Source organism: Cucumis sativus, chromosome 6, assembly GCF_000004075.3.
Source record: "Cucumis sativus cultivar 9930 chromosome 6, Cucumber_9930_V3, whole genome shotgun sequence".
Lineage (NCBI taxonomy): Eukaryota > Viridiplantae > Streptophyta > Magnoliopsida > Cucurbitales > Cucurbitaceae > Cucumis > Cucumis sativus.
The window spans coordinates 27673406-27691964 of NC_026660.2; the positions used below are offsets into that span (position 1 = coordinate 27673406).

At 33.7% G+C, this 18559-nt stretch overlaps 3 protein-coding genes across 5 annotated transcripts; 2 read left to right on the forward strand and 1 right to left on the reverse strand.

Annotated features, from left to right (window-relative positions):
• The first annotated feature begins 411 nt into the window (after positions 1 to 411).
• On the forward strand, positions 412 to 4283 carry LOC101205551 (UPF0183 protein At3g51130). The gene is made up of 14 exons (XM_004134829.3): positions 412 to 691; positions 801 to 883; positions 977 to 1051; positions 1218 to 1285; positions 1353 to 1458; positions 1557 to 1617; positions 1709 to 1875; positions 1948 to 2010; positions 2547 to 2594; positions 2848 to 2961; positions 3064 to 3154; positions 3237 to 3307; positions 3608 to 3712; positions 3867 to 4283. Exons 1-14 carry the CDS (start codon positions 595 to 597, stop codon positions 3912 to 3914), a joined length of 1197 nt encoding a protein of 398 aa, XP_004134877.1. The 5' UTR covers positions 412 to 594; the 3' UTR covers positions 3915 to 4283.
• A 207-nt stretch (positions 4284 to 4490) lies between these two features.
• On the reverse strand, positions 4491 to 6212 carry LOC101206016 (B-box zinc finger protein 18). Of its 3 annotated transcripts, XM_004134831.3 has the most exons (5): positions 5917 to 6208; positions 5655 to 5791; positions 5421 to 5517; positions 5207 to 5322; positions 4491 to 4940 (listed from the first exon to the last, which is right to left on the reverse strand). In XM_004134831.3, exons 2-5 carry the CDS (start codon positions 5745 to 5747, stop codon positions 4740 to 4742), a joined length of 507 nt encoding a protein of 168 aa, XP_004134879.1. In that variant the 5' UTR covers positions 5748 to 5791; positions 5917 to 6208; the 3' UTR covers positions 4491 to 4739. The 3 variants fall into 3 exon arrangements, with proteins under 3 accessions (XP_004134879.1, XP_031743620.1, XP_031743619.1); XM_031887760.1 differs by having other exon boundaries at positions 5207 to 5301; positions 5655 to 6212; XM_031887759.1 differs by having other exon boundaries at positions 5655 to 6208.
• A 7763-nt stretch (positions 6213 to 13975) lies between these two features.
• LOC101203208 (probable LRR receptor-like serine/threonine-protein kinase At4g36180) lies at positions 13976 to 17912 on the forward strand. Its single transcript, XM_004134984.3, has one exon. The coding sequence runs from the start codon at positions 14273 to 14275 to the stop codon at positions 17666 to 17668; it is 3396 nt and encodes a 1131-aa protein (XP_004135032.1). The 5' UTR covers positions 13976 to 14272; the 3' UTR covers positions 17669 to 17912.
• The last annotated feature ends 647 nt before the right edge of the window (positions 17913 to 18559 follow it).

An 18559-nucleotide genomic window follows, 5' to 3' on the forward strand; every position in this document is an offset into this window, starting at 1 on the left:
TTACCATTTAAACGTTTCATAATAGTTATATTTTTTTAGGTAAATATTAATGTTTATTAATTAACTTAAAAGTATTAAAGTTAATTCAATTTCATTATTACGAAATAAAATTAAAAGTTTAACCTTTTGAATAAATATAGGAATAAGAGATTGAGACTAATTAATCAAACAAAACATTTAATTTAGAAAATGTAAACATAAAATTAGAACAAAATTAAAATGTAAGGAATAAGTGGTAATATTTTGTAATTTAAGTACCAATAAATAAAGTATGGGAAACATTTTGAATTTTGAAACTAACATTAGACAGAAAGATATTTAAAAAAAATAAAATAGAAAATTAGGTTAAAAACATATAAATGAAAAAGAATAAAATTGGTTTTTATAATATATAGGTTGAGGATTTTGGACCTTAGCCATATTTTGGAGTTAGCGTGGGAAATGGGGAAGACCAAGAACCGTATTTTCTCTGTACAAATACGAAAAACTTGGCCTTAGAAATCTTAATTTTCACCACCTGTCTTCCTCCAATCGACAACAAACTGCTCAACGGAATTTTTTTGATCCATCCAATAATCCAAACAAAAAATAACTATGCAGCAGAGATCGAGAAGACGGTGTGAGGGCACGGCTATGGGTGCCATCGTTCTCGATCTTCAACCCGGCCTTGGCCTTGGCCCTTTCAATCTAGGTTATTTCTCTAATTCCTTTATGTTTCTTTTCTATTTTCATCTCTTTCTGATTCTTGCTTCCCTAGTTCTTTTAGATGCATAAGAATCATTTTTGATTACTGTGTTTAGGAATGCCAATTTGTGAAGCATTTGCACAAATAGAGCAGCGCCCTAATATCTATGACGTTGTCCATGTGAAATACTTTGATGAGGTATTGCTCTTTGTCCATATTGGAATTAAAGGCATAATCTTGTTCTGAATTTCTTCCACTTCCAATGTTCTAATGAACTCTCTATCATTGTAGGAGCCTTTGAAACTTGATATCGTTATCAGCTTCCCTGACCATGGCTTTCATCTTCGATTTGACCCGTGGTCACAGGTATGTATTTTGGTTCTCTTATCATTTTCATTGAAAGAGATAACTAGGTTTACAAGGGCCTTAGAAAAGTTTTGTTGTATGGGTTGCACACTTTGAGTTTGATTGTAAGTTCCTATGACTAGTTTTTGCTCCAAATTAACTAATGCTAGTTTTTACTGCTTGCTAGAGACTACGTCTTATTGAAATATTTGATGTGAAGCGACTTCAAATGCGATATGCTACTTCTCTGATTGGGTAGGTGATCTAACGCTCACGCAGGTTTTTTTTCTTTCATAAACTAATGGTCATTACTTGATTGTAGAGGACCATCCAATCTTGCTACCTTTGTAGCTGTGTATGCACTTTTCGGGCCAACTTTTCCTGGAATTTATGACAAAGACAGGGGTGTTTACACTCTGTTCTACCCAGTATGTATTTATACTTCCAGGCATACCTTTGCAAAATAATATAATACTCTGTCTGCCATTTATTTTTCATGTTTGATATCATCTGTTTTCTGTTGTAGGGACTTTCATTTGCATTTCCAATACCAAGCCAATATACAGATTGTTGCCATGATGGAGAAGGTATTTTACATAATTCTGGTTCTCTTTGTTTTTCTGTCTCTTGGATTTTAGCGTTCTAAGGAGACTAAATTGCTACTCTTAAATACCCAAGCGGAGCTACCTTTGGAGTTTCCTGATGGTACAACTCCAGTTGCCTGCCGTGTCTCCATATTTGATAGTTCTACTGTAAAAAAGGTTGGCATAGGAGCCTTAATGGATAAGGCTTCTGCTCCCCCATTGCCTGCTAGCAGCCTTTATATGGAGGAGGTCCACGTTAAGGTCTAATTTCTCTCTTCATCTGCAACTTTTGTTATCAATGCATACCTGCTTACTTTTTTCAATCTGGTCCAGCTTGGTGACGAATTATACTTTGCTGTGGGTAGTCAGCATATTCCTTTTGGTGCATCACCACAGGTAAGTTTGTGGCCCCTTGACATGTTTAGTTGTTTATGTCTTTTTATCCTAAAATACTTATCCATCTATCAGATTAATTAACTTAGTGACATGCTAACTTTATTGAGTATTTTGTCCTTTTTTCCCCACTGAGCACAAAGCACATGAATTCATTTTGATTAATGAAAACCATGGTATGGACATTAACTACAAGATCGAATAAGTTAAAATGAATCTTACACCAATAAGTATTGGATGTATATATTGTAATACGAAATGCACCCTTCAAGAGGTTCATGATGGTTGTAGAAGACATCTATGGTTGAGACAATCTCCTCCTTTCTGAGTTTTACTTCTTTGACTTCATAGTTTTATTTTGGTTTTTCTTGAGTTTTTCACATAATTTTATGTTTCCTCCCCATTGAATTTCTAGTATTTCAACCACGGAAAGAAAGTGTCATGGCCGAATTAATGGTTGTTTAAATTTACCTCTGACACAATTTTTCTACTCTTTCCTCTCTTTCTCAAACATGCAAACTTTGTTCAATGATTTGCAGGATATTTGGACAGAATTAGGTCGCCCTTGTGGAATCCATCAAAAACAGGTATGCTTACATGCCACCTTGCACTAGAAGTTGTGAGTTCAAAGATGTTAAAATATTTTATGTTGAGCTGAGTTTGCTGTAGAATTTACATTTGAAGCCATGACCAATTTTGTGGGGTGGTGAGTGGAATCAGGCATCTTGGGCTTAATGATACAACTAATTAAATTTATTGTATATATCAAAATTCAAGAGTCGAACTGTATATATTTCTTTCCTTGATAGCCTAATGGGAATTTTGATTTTTTTTGTACAGGTTGATCAAATGGTTATTCATTCGGCTTCTGATCCCCGTCCCAGGACGACCCTTTGTGGCGATTACTTCTATAACTATTTTACCCGTGGTTTGGACATCTTATTTGATGGGCAGGTACTGGTGTCTTTCTGTGTAGTAATGTAGCGTTTCTCATGGTATATGTTGATCTTTTGAGCCTTATAGTTCTAAAGTACCGTGTTTAATTTGCTCCTGCAGACTCATAAAATCAAGAAGTTTGTTTTGCATACCAACTACCCTGGTCATGCTGATTTCAATTCATACATCAAGTGCAATTTTGTAATCCATGGTTGGGACCTACATTGAACATTAACTTTTCTGAATTATATTCGTGCAAGAGTGATTGACCATTATAATGCTGTTTCATGCAGTTTCAGGTTCTTTTGATGAAACGAACTGTAAAAACACTATAACCCCTAGCACGAAGTGGGAAGATGTGAAGGTAGAAAGGATGTTGCTTAAATTATTTTATCACGAGGATCAATTCCTTGTATATTTTCGGTGATGGTTTAAACCTGTGCTGATCGAAGCCTATTCAATTGGGCATATTTTTGTGTTTATCAAAATTTAATCATCTGTAATGGATTCATAACTCCGTAGATGTGGCTAATCATCATGAAAAATAAAATTCATATCAGAGTTCTTACACTCCTTTTCCGTTTTGAAGTTTTTTTTCCCTCTCTTCTTTTTCTTCTTGGTGGTAAAAATGGAATGTCTGACATTTTTTCCACTGTGAAACTAGGAAATCCTCGGGGATTGTGGGCGAGCTGCCATCCAAACACAAGGTTCAACAAACAATCCTTTTGGATCTACTTTCGTTTATGGCTATCAGAACGTTGCATTTGAGGTGGGTTTTTTCACCCTTTTGTTGGTTTTTATCAGTGTTTTACTTGCACCTCCCTGTCTTAAAAATCACAATGATTTTGAGCACACAGACAATATGAGATGATTGTGTTATTTAAAGACGGTGTGTATTTAATGAGCCTCAATGGCATGGGCAGGTGATGAAAAATGGTTACATCGCCACAGTTACTCTCTTCAAGTCATGATATGTAGGCGCTTTCTTCCCCTAGTCAGTTTGTTTCAAGCTAATTGTGAAGTTCACAAAGATGGTTCTTACTCTGGTTCAATTTATAATGGCTGTCCACAAAAAGCGAAGTGATCAGCCACTATGGTTCAGTTCTTGAGCAGTTCATGCTGGTTTGCCTATGTGGGTTATCTGTAGCTATATTGTCTATGTATATTCCCACCTTGTATGAAGCATCAAATACTCAACTAGGCATTATTATCATGTTGGACAACATAATGATGTACATAACTATTGATTTGTAAATAATATGATTCTGTTTTAACTATATTGTTCATGGGATCTTGTTCCCCCACCATTGATTTTTGTAGTTCATCCCGAGTTTAAACAACACTGTTGATCACTGTGGCAGCTCAAAAGAAATCTTGTGAGTTCTTTATTACTTATTTTAGACTGATTCTCCGTGTGTTCTCATTCAACTAAAAGTATTTTTCTCAAAATTTAACAATGTTGGTTTAGAATCATTACCTAATTTAGATTTTAAATACAGAAATACAAACTACTTTATAAATACAGGTGCTTTTGTTAAAAGCACTAATTCAAGTTGAATCTTTTTAGGATCACTCATGATGCGGGTAGAAAAGAAAGAGAACAATACAGTGGAACTTTGGCTTTGCCTTTGCCTTTGCCTTAGGTTCAGTTCCAAAATAAAAATTTAGAACGGTAGAGATTTATCACAGCATTTCAACCTCGTTTCCTAAACTTAAAACTGTTTGAAAAATGTTTCCCACCTTATTGCTGGAAATATTCCAAAAATCAAAATTAAGCATCTAAATTTATTGAAGCACTACATGTTTAAATCAATCACTTTATTAGGCCGCTTGGAATGCCCATCTCCATTTGAATAATCTTTTGTAACACCTGACACCCTCAACTCTTCATGCTTTTCATTCTCACCCCTCTCTTCATTTTGGCTTTTTACTTTCTCAACCTGTTCCGTCGGTTTTACATTTAGGTCCTTCACATCATTTTGTTTATCCCCTGGAAACTGCAAGATTCATTACCAAACAAAACCTTAGTCCTCTTTACATTATTCTGTATGAATGCATGCTAAACAGAAACATTAACCAAGATTGGTAGATATTTCCATTACTATAGTATTCTATATCCTTTGATCATTCTTCAATATATACTTTCTTTCTTTTCTTTTTTCTATCAACATTGGTCAACTAATCCAAAATATGGAGGCATATTGTATGAAGTGATGAGAAAAAAAACATTGCATTATAGGATTTGATATTAAAAATCACAGACCTCAACTCTCTGCCTCAGACGGAGATATCTCTTGTGCATTCTTTTACCACCAACATGAACGATCACGTCGCATTGTAAACACAAGGAACTACCATCTATCTCACAGTAAAAGAAAGCTGCAAATTACATTATTAATTTCACAAAGAATAATTGTTAAACCATCCAAACCCTCACACAAAAAAAGGGAAAAAAAAAACAATATATATAATTATACCTGGTGCATTTTCACAAATATCACAGCGAGGAACTTCACTTGGATTTGCAAGCCCAACCCTTACATGACGGCTCGCAAGCTTATTGCACATGTGTACCTTTCCCAAATACATATAAAAACAATCCAAAAAATCAACAAAAGAAAAAAGAAAACACACACTTCGATAAAATCATGAAAATAAACAAAGAAACACACTGGTTGCTTTTGATAACATAATAATTATGATCATAAAACCTTTGTATCACAAATTGCACAAAGAGCAGCCTCATCAGCAGCACAAAACAAAGTAGCTGGAGCACTTTCACAAGAATCACAAAGTATCCTCATTTCAAAACTGATACCTTCTATCCTCACACCTCATTGCCACACCCCCACAAACATGAAAAAAAAACAAATAAAAAAAAAACAAACCATTAAAAAAGATCAAAACTTTTACGTTCAATCTCAAAAACCCATCTCATAGAAAACACACACATAACTCTAGATCAATAAAAACCTGAAAATTTAATAAAGGGTGTCTTAAAAATTGAATCTTTTTGGTCGTTTCCCCCGAGTTTCAGATAATTGATGATGATGTCTATTATCTTTGCTTTGGTGTCGGCCGGTGTTGTTAGGTTATAACAATAATGTAGAACAATGACACACAATAATAGAAAGAGAAAAAAAAGGAAGAAGAAAGAAGAAGATGAAGAAGATAATATAATATAAAAGAAAGGATAAAAGGAAGATGAGGTGGGTGGAATTGTCAGCAAGAGGAGAGTTCGAGAAAAAAAAATATGTTAAGGAATTAATAGGAAGTGAAAGATTTGGTTTGTGTCAACTTCTTAAATTTGAATTGTAATTACAAAAGAAATGATAATTCATTCATTAACCACAAAAATTTTAAAAAAGGGATGAGATTCATTAAAATTGAAATGGAAATTGGCTCGTGGATTAATTTCAGCCACCACTTGCTGTTTTTCATATCTTAATCGGGACCCATTTCCAACCCAAGTTTTTTTTTTCTTTTTGTTGAAGTTTTATATCAACCATATGAATGCCACGTGAGTTACACCCAAAAAAAAACTTTGATTTGATATGATTCGATATTTGTGGTGAGAAAAATATGTTCAAAAGGAAAATTGAAAATATCATATTCATCCACTTGTTTTATGTTTTATGTTTTCAAAGGTTTAGATTTTTTGATGGGTAAAGGCCAAAGGGGGTTTGGGGTTTGATTGGTTGGTTTTCTTGGCATTGGTAAAGAGTTGCCATTGAATGGGAAGTTTGTTCTGTATAATCAATTTCGATGACAGCATGTAAATTTTATTAATAATTATATGTTCTTGTTTTGTAATATATATTGCCTCTGTCCTTTTCTTCCCACTTTTAACTTGCTTTATTTAATATGAAGATAAAAGATGAAGTTGAAGAATTTGGATTCCAATTGTGTGTTATGTTTAAGACTAAACCACACTCTAACTTCAACTCTTGTATGATTGGACATGCATATCATGGAGAATCAAATTCACTTTTCTACTACATTCAAACAAGTTGGTTCTTCCAGCGAATATATGTACTATACTCGTACTAAAAGACGTAAAAAGTGAGGTATTTACTAATAAAACTATATAGTTGGAAAACACACACACACATATATATATTTTAAATTATAATATTGATGACGTGTTTTGTGTCGCATCTTAAATTGCACCTTTGTTTACGCAGTCCACTTAGTTTTTTTTTTTTTAATTGGATTGTTACATTCTTTAAGAAAACGGATACATTTGATTACTTGAACTCCAACTAGCAAAATTCTTGAAGATGTTCTTGGCATTATATTTATAAACAATAAAATAATAATCATTGTTATTAACTAAATATCTGATAAGGTGTCAACTATTATTAATAAACCAACAAAAATGTGTTTTATGTTATAAGATTTGCATAATTGTTGTTTTATAATATATTGTAGTTAGGTCATTCGGACATTATCCATCTTCGTACATTTCTTCTTACATTCATATCAAAGAAATTAAAATATTTGAAGAAAAGAAAAAAAGATTTGTCAAATAAAAAATCATTGGAATGCACACAAATAAATCATGTTTGCATCTAAACATTTGTCCTATAATTATGTTTACATATTTAATCTCTAAAATTTGAAACATTTTACCCACAAAGCTCATAAACTAATTTTAATTTTGTGTCTTATAATTACTTATTAAAAAATTATAAAAATGGAGTGATCTAATAAATTTGGATTGCAGGTCTAATAATTAACATAACCATGGTTGTCTAAATTAGTATATGAGTTAATATTCTACGAATCCTCATAGCAATAATTTGTTCGAGAGAAAAGTTAAAAGTAACGGTTCTTATCACCATTGTCCATGGTATAATGACTTTTGTATTTGAATGGTTTTACATGGTCTATAAGTGCAACCATTATAGGTTTCATGATTTAATAAAAATAAATCCGTTTTATTTAGATTAATTAGTTTGGTACAAGAAAGACATTAAAAACAAAAACAAATTAAAGTCAAAAGAAAACTAAAGTCAACAAATATACAAATATGTTAGTGGTGGACATATTTTTATTTTGAATTTGAAAAAGAAAAAGAAATTGATGATATATGAGGATGTTTTGGACAATAAAGAGAGAAAATTAAAAACCAACTTCAATAGAAGTTTGGTTTAATTTATGGTGAGAATAAAATCAAACCAAATGAATGATATATAATACATATGCATTAAATTTAGATCTCATGTAGTATTTACAACTTATAAATATTTATTTAAATTAGATAAATAATGAACCGTCTAAATGTTACTTTTATATTTAAAAACTTATTATTATCTTCAAAGTATGTTATTATTATTTATACAAATACAAAAAAGGCAAACCGTTTATTGTTTAATATATGTGTTAAGGAAAAGACCCATAAACTCCATAAATTTTTAAAAAAAGAACAAACAAAATAAAAATTAAACCATTTTTATGAACATACAAATGTCAGTTGAGCTAAGCTCATGTTGACATTTTTAATATATTTTTCATTTTACTTGCAATTCTCATTTAGTTCATATTCAAATTTGAAAATAAGGAAAAAAAATTGAATATGCTTGTCAGAAAAATATATAATAATACAGTCATAGAAAAAATAATAAAACAAACGAGGAATTTCCGAAATCTTCGCGCATTTGTTTTATTATTTTTAACCTATATGTATGCTTTAGGGATTCTGTGATGGTCTAAACCCTAAACTATCTGCATGTTCACCATTGGCCTTCAACATTCATCACCACATTTGATCCAAATGACACACAACACTATCATACTCATACTTCACAAGTCTTCAACACTATCTGCATTTCGGTGTTGATTGTTGCCTCCACCCTCTAATAGAAAATCTTCATGACTTTATAACACACACAATTTAAACTTTGAGTTCAATACTATTATCAGTTCAAACTTCAACTTCACCTACTTCATTTCTATTACAATACCACACACCAAACAGATTGAATATATGTTCTATTTTATTTCTACATTTTGTTTTTCATTTCAAATATGTATGAGTTTGTTTGTGGACATTTTCTATGCTCTAATTTATCCTATGCTAATATTATAATTTGCAAGCTAATTAAGTGTACACATGTATATATGAAAAGGCACGTACGTGAAATATATATCTTTATATTGTGTATATGTTATGTAATTTATCGAAAATTTATAATTGTTATAATTATATTAATACATAATTCATTGTATATATTCAAAAAAATTAAATCAAATAAGTGTATAGATATAACAATTTTACAATGTATCATTTTATATACTAAATAATATATTAGAGGTATATTTTCATTTTTCAGTATATTTATCGATACAAAAAATAAGTAATGATAATATTTTCGAAAATCAATAGAATTTGTAGAAGTAGAAAATAAAAATGATAAGCACTTACATACATTTGTACACAAGTCGAACAACATGAAAAAAAAATTAGAAAAAAGAATCATGTAAGAAACTATATAACAATGACAACATAAAATGAAAGTAAATGAAATTGAGAGGTTAAAAGAGAAAATAAACCAAATCTTTACTGTTTAAAAAAAATGCACTATTTCACATTAAATAAATAAAATCTTAAAACAATTAAAAAAATGTATTATCTAACCTTAAATATACTCCAAAGTAAATGGAATAATAAATTAATTAGAGTTTTATGAATATTTGAGCTTGATTTTTTTGTAATATTATAATTTATTACACTATTCTATTAATGTAAAAGAAAAGAGTGAATTTATTAAGGTGGAAAGCCCACAGTTGGAAGGAGTGTTCACAGCTTTGAATAAAATATAAAGCGACGAGATAAAGACTGGGCCATGAAAGGATGGGGCGATTGGGAAAGCAAGAAGACGTGCAATTAGAATGGGCCTAGGCTGAAACTGGAAGCCCAATTAAGAAAGCCTATAAAAGGTTGGGATAAAAAAGGTAAAGAGCTTTGATTGGCCTCATAATAAAGATGTCCTGAAAAAGCTGAACCAAACCCCTTAACTCCTCAATTATGCACTTATTGGCTCTTATTTCTTCATTTTCTTTTCCCCTTTCTCTTTAATGGTTTTCCCTCTTTGGGGATGCCCATTATTCCATTGCCCTATTTACTCCTTCATACCTTCCCGTGATAACTATTATTGTACATTTTTACATTTATAAACTACATCCACTTCTTCTTTTTCCTGGAAACCAACAACTGAAATCATTTTAAAACAGAACAGAGTTTTTGTATACTTCCTAAATTCTTAAATAGTTTTTGCTTCTTCATTTTCCTTTTAATTATTCACTGTACTTGTTTATTTGTTTCTTACTTTAACGTTGATTAATTAATATAACTATATTGTCAAAAAAAACTGACAAACATTATGCAATAGAAGCAAAAGGGTGAATGTAAGAACAAAAAAAAAAAAAATCATATTAAACTTGTGATGAATAGTAGAATTTGAAACACGTATAAAGATTAAAAAAAGGCTATTTTCCCCATTATTAGAACACAGCACCGTACAAGATTGAAGATTGAATTACTTTTTGTAGAAAAGATGGGAGAGAGAAGAAAAAGAGAGAGAGTGAAAGGATTAGTTGGCAATTATTGGTGGACATTGACCATCAAAATCTCGAGAAAGAATTAAGATAAAATTGAAAAAATGATGACATTCAACCAACTCTCCCTTCCCGCTAACATAGACACAAAATTATTCAAATCCATCACATTCAATTTTTAACCTCCTAATTCCTACTAAACATCTAAATGATATACTAAACAAATAAAAGCAAAAATACAAAGCCACAGACAAAATTGGATTTTATTTCCCAACACAAATATTTTTGGGAGTAATGTAATGAAATGGGAGAGTTTTAAGATTGATGTGTGTGACAACGACCACTAAACCAACGCCGTGGGTCCATTTTGATTTTGGGTTATTCTCTTTTTTTTATAGATAAATAAAACTAAACTCCAAATAGGAAATCATAATTAAAAGACTACAAATCTAAGACATTTATGGTGGGATATTTATTAATATTATAGGATGAAATTCAAAAGAAAAGAAGGAGGGAGGTTTGGGGGGGTTGTATTGTATAGTAATGTGCGGAAAGTAAAAGGGAGGAAAATGACATAATGTTGTGAAAGGGGATTACATTTGGTCACAAATTAGGGGCGAAAGTGATAGGAAGAAAGAGAGAGAAGGGGGGGAAAAGGTAAATAAAATCGGTATAGTATAGATTTGAAAAGAAATGGAAGTGAGCAAAAAAACAAGTGCACAAAAAATGAAAAATGTTTATGAGTCAGTGAGTTATTTATGACATAGTAAAAGAGTGCTTTTACATTTTTCTGCCATTCACAACAGCTGAGTGCCATATTCGGCCTCTCCTTTTATGGTAAACCCATTTGATTCCACTTTTTCCAATAAATAAATAAACCATGTGGTAACTAATTTTTTTACCATCTTATTATATTTATTAATAACTTGACTAATTTAAACTTTCAAAATCATCTAAATAATATCAATGCAACAATTTTAATTTAAGAAAAAAAAAATACAATGTGTGCTTTCTACTATTAAAAAGATGGTTTTTTACTATTAAAAATGTTTTATTCAATAGTAACAATGGGTGTGATTTCTTTTAAGATAGTAAGGAGATAGATGTTAAATTTGATTTTTTTAAAAAAAAGAAAAAGAAAAAAAAAAAGACCGAAAGTGACATTGTAGTTTGTAGTTTTTTTTATTTTATTGGACTTTGTAAAATAGACTGAGGCTCAATCCTCCAATCATGGTGGTTAGTTTTGGCTAAAAACACTTTTAGAGAAGCTTTGTTTTCTTTTGAAAATCTCTGTATCTTTTTTTAATTTTTGTATAACTATTTCAATCTGTCTTGTACAAGTTTCGAAAGAGAGGAGGTAAGGTGAGGTGATGGATAAATAACAAAAGAGTAGACGATGAAATTACAATTTACAATTAACAAAATTAACATATTCCAGATAACGTGTGATGTCAAGCAAATCTTTTAACTATATTTTTAATTTCAATCAAGTGGGTAAATAATGAGCTAGAATGATGACATGTCAATTGTCATAGCTTATAATTGTGACATAGACAATATATTGCCAGGTTAAATATAGACATGCTAATGCTTAAAAAAAGTCTAATGCAAAGCCTAAAATGTGTAGCTTACTTTTGTCCAATTTGTATGCATTGAATATGGAGAAAAAAACTATTGCATCTACATAACAAAATATTAATTAAAAAAAACTTTTAAAGGAAAATAAAAGTAAAAACTAATAAAAACCCATTTTGTATATATATATATATATAAAAAAAACAAATGTCTTTAATAATAATTCCAAACATGCTTCTTTCAAAAAAATAAATAAATTTGTGAATAACAACAAGGACAATATTTTTTTTCTTGTTTTGAGAGGTACAAGAATATAATAATATAAGCTTTATAGATACAAAAATGTGACTATAATTCACAAATTCATAAAACCATATTGTCAAAGGAGAATATGGAAATATAAAGTTGTAAGTGAGGAAGAAGTGTCTTGGGCAAAAAAGGCAGTCTTAAGTGCAACCATTTTCCCATCACTTTTCACTTTGCTCATAAAGTCCCTACATACTTATGCTTCACTCTATACATATGTTTGACCATTTACCACATCTCCATTTTATTCATATAATAGACCCCCTTTTTATTTTATTTTTTTTATTTTCAATGACAACTTCATATGTTATTACAAATTCATTTAGCCTACTTATATCCTAATTCTCCATCCATTAATTAATTACCTTCCTTAATTTGGGTTGATTTCGCTTAGCTTCTAATTGGGCTACTTTCTCAGGAAAAGGAAATTAATATTGTATAGGTAATGATTTCACGATTTATTTTTAAAAAGCATGGTTACATTTGTTAACAAATTTAAAAATATATATATATAAAAAAGGTTAAATGTATTAAATTTTGGCTGGGAGATTACATTTTTAACCCTTTTTTTTTTTTATTTTTCAATTCCAAACAAAATTGTGATAAATTGTCGATGGAAACCTATAGAAATGATTTAAATCTTCACCCTTCCCTAAAAAAGTGGTTCTCAATAGGGTAGTCATAGTCAAGGTGTTTGAACTCCCACTTTAGTCAGCCAATAAATTGTATGAAATACAAAATTAAAGGCATACATTTTATAATATTAAGAGGAAATGGAAATGGAAATGTCCACACAACCAAATGATCAATTCATTCACTCACTCATCAACATCATTATCCTTTCGTATTTTTTTAAAGTATAATGGAAAGGATTGTCCAATAAACTTATTATGATTGTGTATACTTGTCGGCTAGGGGAATTGATTGTATTCTATTTTATATATCTCTGAAGAAAAAGAATGTTTAAATAAATAAATAGGGATCCTTTCCAATAATTAAATAAATATAACTTTAATCTCTATTTCGGCTCTCTACATCTTCAAATTTCACTTTTTTTTTTCAATTTAAGAAATCATAAGTTTATTATTTCGTCCATTATATATATTAAAATTACAGGAAAAAACATTAGAGTAGTTGTTTTAGTAGGAGTAATGGTATTACATGAAAAAATGAGTATAGTAGTTGATGCTAGTTTTTGACAATTTATATAAAAAAGAAGAAGAAATAGTTTAGTGAAAGGCTACTATAGTACTGTTGGAAACAAGATATGAAATGAGGATGAACTCTGTTTGATTGATTGTCATTAATCTACTAATATCTTAATTAAGAAGAAGTTAATTAAAAGAATTGATTTGGGAGTATGAAAAAGGAAGGAAAGGAAATAAATATGAAACGATAAATTGAACAGCGATACATCAAAAGAGAATTATTAATAATGAAAAGGAAAGGAAATAATAAAAGAGAGGAAAAAAAAAGAGAGGGCGTAATAATGATAGAGAAACCCACAATCACATGAGAAGAGAGTAAAACGTGAGGCCCAGCCCATGTCCATTAATTTAACATATTCCCACATTTACCCTTTTCCTTCTTCAAACACTTTCAAACCAAACCCCCATTTCAATTTCCTCCTCTGCGTCTCTTATTCTGAATCTCTCTGTTGCATTTTGTGCGTCACTGTTTCCCTCTCAGTTCTCTGTCCCCTCTCTGGGCCCCTTCCCATCCCACATTATACGCTCTTCGCCGCACCCATTTCCCCATTCTTCTCCCCCAACGTCTCTCTCTTCCATTCACTCTGTTTTTTTTCTCTCTTTTGACTGATAATGATATGATCTCTTGATGGCTCCATTCTTGTGTTAATCTTCGTGGGTTTTCGTTTTTCTTCCTAGTTATGAAGCCTCTTCTGTTTTTTTTTGTGTTCCTTTGCGGTGGTTTGTTTTCCTCCTCCGCCGATACCGGCGCACAAACCCAACTGGAGATTCAGGCATTGATGTCCTTTAAACTTAATTTACATGACCCTCTTGGTGCATTGACTGCTTGGGATTCTTCCACCCCGTTAGCGCCATGTGACTGGCGGGGTGTTGTTTGTACTAATAATCGAGTCACTGAGCTCCGTTTGCCTCGTCTTCAACTCTCCGGCAGGTTGACCGATCAGTTGGCCAATTTGCGGATGCTACGGAAGTTCAGTATCCGGTCTAATTTCTTCAATGGTACGATTCCGTCTTCTTTGTCCAAATGTGCGTTGCTGCGTTCTCTTTTCTTGCAGTATAATTTGTTTTCCGGTGGCCTTCCCGCCGAGTTTGGGAACTTGACTAATCTACATGTATTAAACGTGGCGGAGAATCGTCTATCCGGTGTCATCTCCAGCGACCTTCCGAGTAGTCTGAAATATCTCGATCTTTCGTCAAATGCCTTCTCTGGTCAGATTCCGAGGAGTGTTGTGAACATGACGCAGCTTCAGGTTGTTAATCTCTCTTTCAATAGGTTTGGCGGGGAGATTCCGGCGAGCTTTGGTGAGCTTCAAGAGCTTCAACATCTCTGGCTAGACCATAATGTATTAGAAGGGACGTTGCCTTCAGCTCTCGCGAATTGTTCTTCGCTTGTCCATTTGAGTGTTGAGGGAAATGCTCTTCAAGGGGTGATTCCGGCCGCCATTGGAGCTCTCACGAATCTTCAAGTTATTTCACTCTCGCAGAATGGTCTCTCTGGTTCAGTTCCTTACTCCATGTTTTGCAATGTTTCGTCGCATGCGCCGTCGCTTCGGATCGTTCAACTTGGATTTAATGCGTTCACGGACATTGTCAAACCTCAGACAGCGACGTGTTTTAGTGCTTTACAGGTCCTCGATATTCAACACAATCAGATAAGGGGAGAGTTCCCCTTGTGGTTAACCGGCGTTTCCACTTTGTCAGTCTTGGATTTTTCTGTCAATCATTTCTCCGGCCAGATTCCGTCTGGGATTGGGAATCTTTCTGGATTACAAGAGCTCAGAATGTCGAATAATTCGTTTCACGGTGAGATTCCTTTAGAAATCAAGAATTGCGCCTCGATATCTGTCATTGATTTTGAAGGGAATCGCTTAACCGGGGAGATTCCGTCGTTTTTGGGCTATATGAGAGGTTTGAAACGGTTGTCTCTCGGTGGAAATCGTTTTTCCGGTACTGTTCCGGCCAGTTTGGGAAACCTTTTGGAGCTTGAAATCTTGAATTTAGAGGACAATGGGTTGAACGGAACCTTTCCGCTGGAGCTAATGGGGCTTGGGAATTTAACAGTAATGGAACTCGGTGGGAACAAATTGTCCGGCGAGGTTCCGACTGGCATTGGCAACCTGAGTCGTCTAGAGATTTTGAATCTCAGTGCTAACAGTCTCTCTGGGATGATTCCGTCCAGCCTTGGCAATCTCTTCAAGCTAACAACTCTCGACTTGAGCAAACAAAATCTTTCTGGGGAGTTGCCATTTGAGCTATCTGGTTTGCCTAATCTGCAGGTAATTGCTCTACAGGAAAACAAATTATCTGGGAATGTTCCTGAAGGATTCAGTAGTTTGGTGGGTTTGCGTTATTTGAATCTAAGTTCTAACAGATTTTCGGGTCAAATCCCTTCAAATTATGGGTTTCTTCGATCACTTGTTTCTCTGTCATTATCAGACAATCACATTTCCGGGTTGGTTCCTTCAGACCTTGGTAACTGCTCTGATCTAGAAACTTTGGAGGTCCGTTCAAATGCTCTTTCAGGCCACATTCCGGCGGATCTTTCTCGTTTATCTAATCTGCAAGAGCTCGATTTGGGTAGGAATAATTTGACTGGCGAAATCCCAGAAGAGATCTCAAGTTGCTCGGCTTTAGAATCCCTCCGTCTGAACTCGAATCATCTTTCCGGGCCCATACCAGGGTCGTTGTCAGAGCTCTCAAACTTAACCACGCTGGACCTCTCTTCCAACAATTTGAGTGGTGTTATCCCTGCAAATCTTAGCTCCATTACTGGATTGACGAGCTTAAACGTTTCGAGTAATAACCTAGAAGGCAAAATTCCATCCTTGCTAGGCTCTAGATTCAACAGCTCATCTGTGTTTGCTAATAATTCTGATTTATGTGGGAAACCATTGGCTCGGCATTGTAAAGATACAGATAAAAAAGATAAAATGAAGAGGTTGATTCTCTTCATTGCAGTAGCCGCCAGTGGAGCTGTCCTCTTGACTTTGTGTTGCTGCTTCTACATTTTCAGCCTGTTGAGATGGCGAAAGAGGCTCAAAGAGAGAGCATCTGGAGAGAAGAAAACAAGCCCAGCAAGGGTTAGCTCTGCTGGAAGTGGTGGCCGTGGAAGCTCAGAAAATGGAGGGCCAAAGCTTGTGATGTTCAACAACAAGATTACACTAGCGGAAACAATTGAGGCCACGAGACAATTCGATGAAGAGAATGTTCTTAGCAGAACTCGCTATGGATTGGTTTTCAAAGCTTGCTACAATGATGGCATGGTACTCTCAATCCGTCGCCTCTCGAATGGTTCATTAGACGAAAATATGTTCAGAAAAGAAGCTGAAGCATTGGGAAAAATTCGACACCGGAATCTAACTGTTCTTCGTGGCTATTATGCTGGCCCTCCTGATATGCGGCTGTTAGTATACGATTACATGCCTAATGGAAATCTTGCCACTCTCCTTCAAGAAGCATCTCATCAAGATGGTCATGTTCTAAATTGGCCAATGCGGCATCTCATTGCCCTTGGAATCGCCCGTGGCCTGGCCTTTCTTCATTCATCTTCCATTATCCATGGAGATGTCAAGCCACAGAGCGTTCTTTTCGATGCAGATTTTGAAGCTCACTTGTCCGATTTCGGCCTTGACCGACTAACCATTGCAGCCTCCGCGGAAGCATCTACGTCTACTTTGGTGGGCACATTAGGCTACATTGCCCCTGAAGCAGTATTGACTGGGGAAGCCACAAAGGAATCTGATGTCTACAGCTTTGGCATTGTGTTGCTTGAGATTCTAACAGGAAAGAAACCAGTGATGTTCACAGAAGATGAAGACATTGTCAAGTGGGTGAAAAAGCAATTGCAAAGAGGCCAAATTACTGAGCTCTTAGAACCAGGTTTACTTGAGTTGGATCCTGAATCATCAGAATGGGAAGAGTTCTTGCTGGGAGTGAAAGTTGGATTACTTTGCACTGCACCAGATCCTCGTGATCGTCCGACGATGTCCGATATTGTTTTCATGCTCGAAGGTTGCCGAGTTGGACCCGACATCCCTTCCTCCGCCGATCCCACCTCTCAACCATCACCGGCATAACCCATAAAACCAAATCAACCAACAACCCTATTCATCCATTCCATTTCTCAACATTTTCCCAAGTTGGAATTTTTAACCGTAACTGATTTGAATGTAATTTCTTCTTTGATTTTGATTTTGATTTTGATTTTCATTTTCCCCTGGTTGAAAAAGTGTTCTTATCCGTTCTTTTTTGGGGTTTTTTTATTTTCCATCATGGCGCTGTTCTTCGTATATGATTGATTCTGGTGGCATTAGATAAAAAGCGAGTATAAAAGCAAAGGCAGGGACGGGGCAGTGAATTTTAGTTGAATGAAAAAGAAACGAAAGAGAAAACTCTCATAAAACCGAAAACAAAGAGTCAATGATTTGGACAAGGGCCATGGGGAAAGAGTAAGTAGTATCTTAATGGTATCAGTTTTGGACGAAAGCTGATGTTTTTCATCTTTTTGTGATGTGTTGGGAACACTAAAAGGGTCTTTTTACTTCAAAACTCGACAAAAGCAAAAAACCAAGCCTGGGTTTGGCTCTGCTTCTTTGTTTAGGGTCACGTGGCTTCCAGACTTCACTATTTCACTATTTCACTATTCACCCATTCTAGCCGTTAATCTCTCCGCTTTGAAATTGCCAATAAACCCACCTTCCAAGATTTCATTTCTAAGATTTCCCAAATTCCAACTCTCTTCCCCTTCCATTTTTTCCTTTCTAATAAAAACCCCCATTCGCCACTGCCCCCTTTCTTATAAACTTCTTCTTTTTCCTGATAAAAACCCAGTGAAATTTGGAGTGAACTGCGCCTCAAAATGCTCCCATCCAAACCTTTTACATTTTTCTCAACACTTTTTGTGGGACCCTTTATTGAAAACTTATAAACTTCTTAAAAGAAAGAAAAGATTTTTTTTTTTTTTAATT

Bases quoted from the DNA above. Each gene is read 5' to 3' on its own strand.
- LOC101205551 (XM_004134829.3), top strand. From the start codon at position 595: ATGCAGCAGAGATCGAGAAGACGGTGTGAGGGCACGGCTATGGGTGCC. The intron at 1,618-1,708 runs GTATTTTACATA...TAAATACCCAAG, and splicing joins TTGTTGCCATGATGGAGAAG to CGGAGCTACCTTTGGAGTTT. The intron at 3,308-3,607 runs GTAGAAAGGATG...CTGTGAAACTAG, and splicing joins CGAAGTGGGAAGATGTGAAG to GAAATCCTCGGGGATTGTGG.
- LOC101206016 (XM_004134831.3), bottom strand. From the start codon at position 5,747: ATGAGGATACTTTGTGATTCTTGTGAAAGTGCTCCAGCTACTTTGTTT. The intron at 5,323-5,420 runs GTATAATTATAT...TGTAATTTGCAG, and splicing joins TATTTGTGAAAATGCACCAG to CTTTCTTTTACTGTGAGATA. The intron at 4,941-5,206 runs GTCTGTGATTTT...TGAATCTTGCAG, and splicing joins GTCTGAGGCAGAGAGTTGAG to TTTCCAGGGGATAAACAAAA.
- LOC101203208 (XM_004134984.3), top strand. From the start codon at position 14,273: ATGAAGCCTCTTCTGTTTTTTTTTGTGTTCCTTTGCGGTGGTTTGTTT.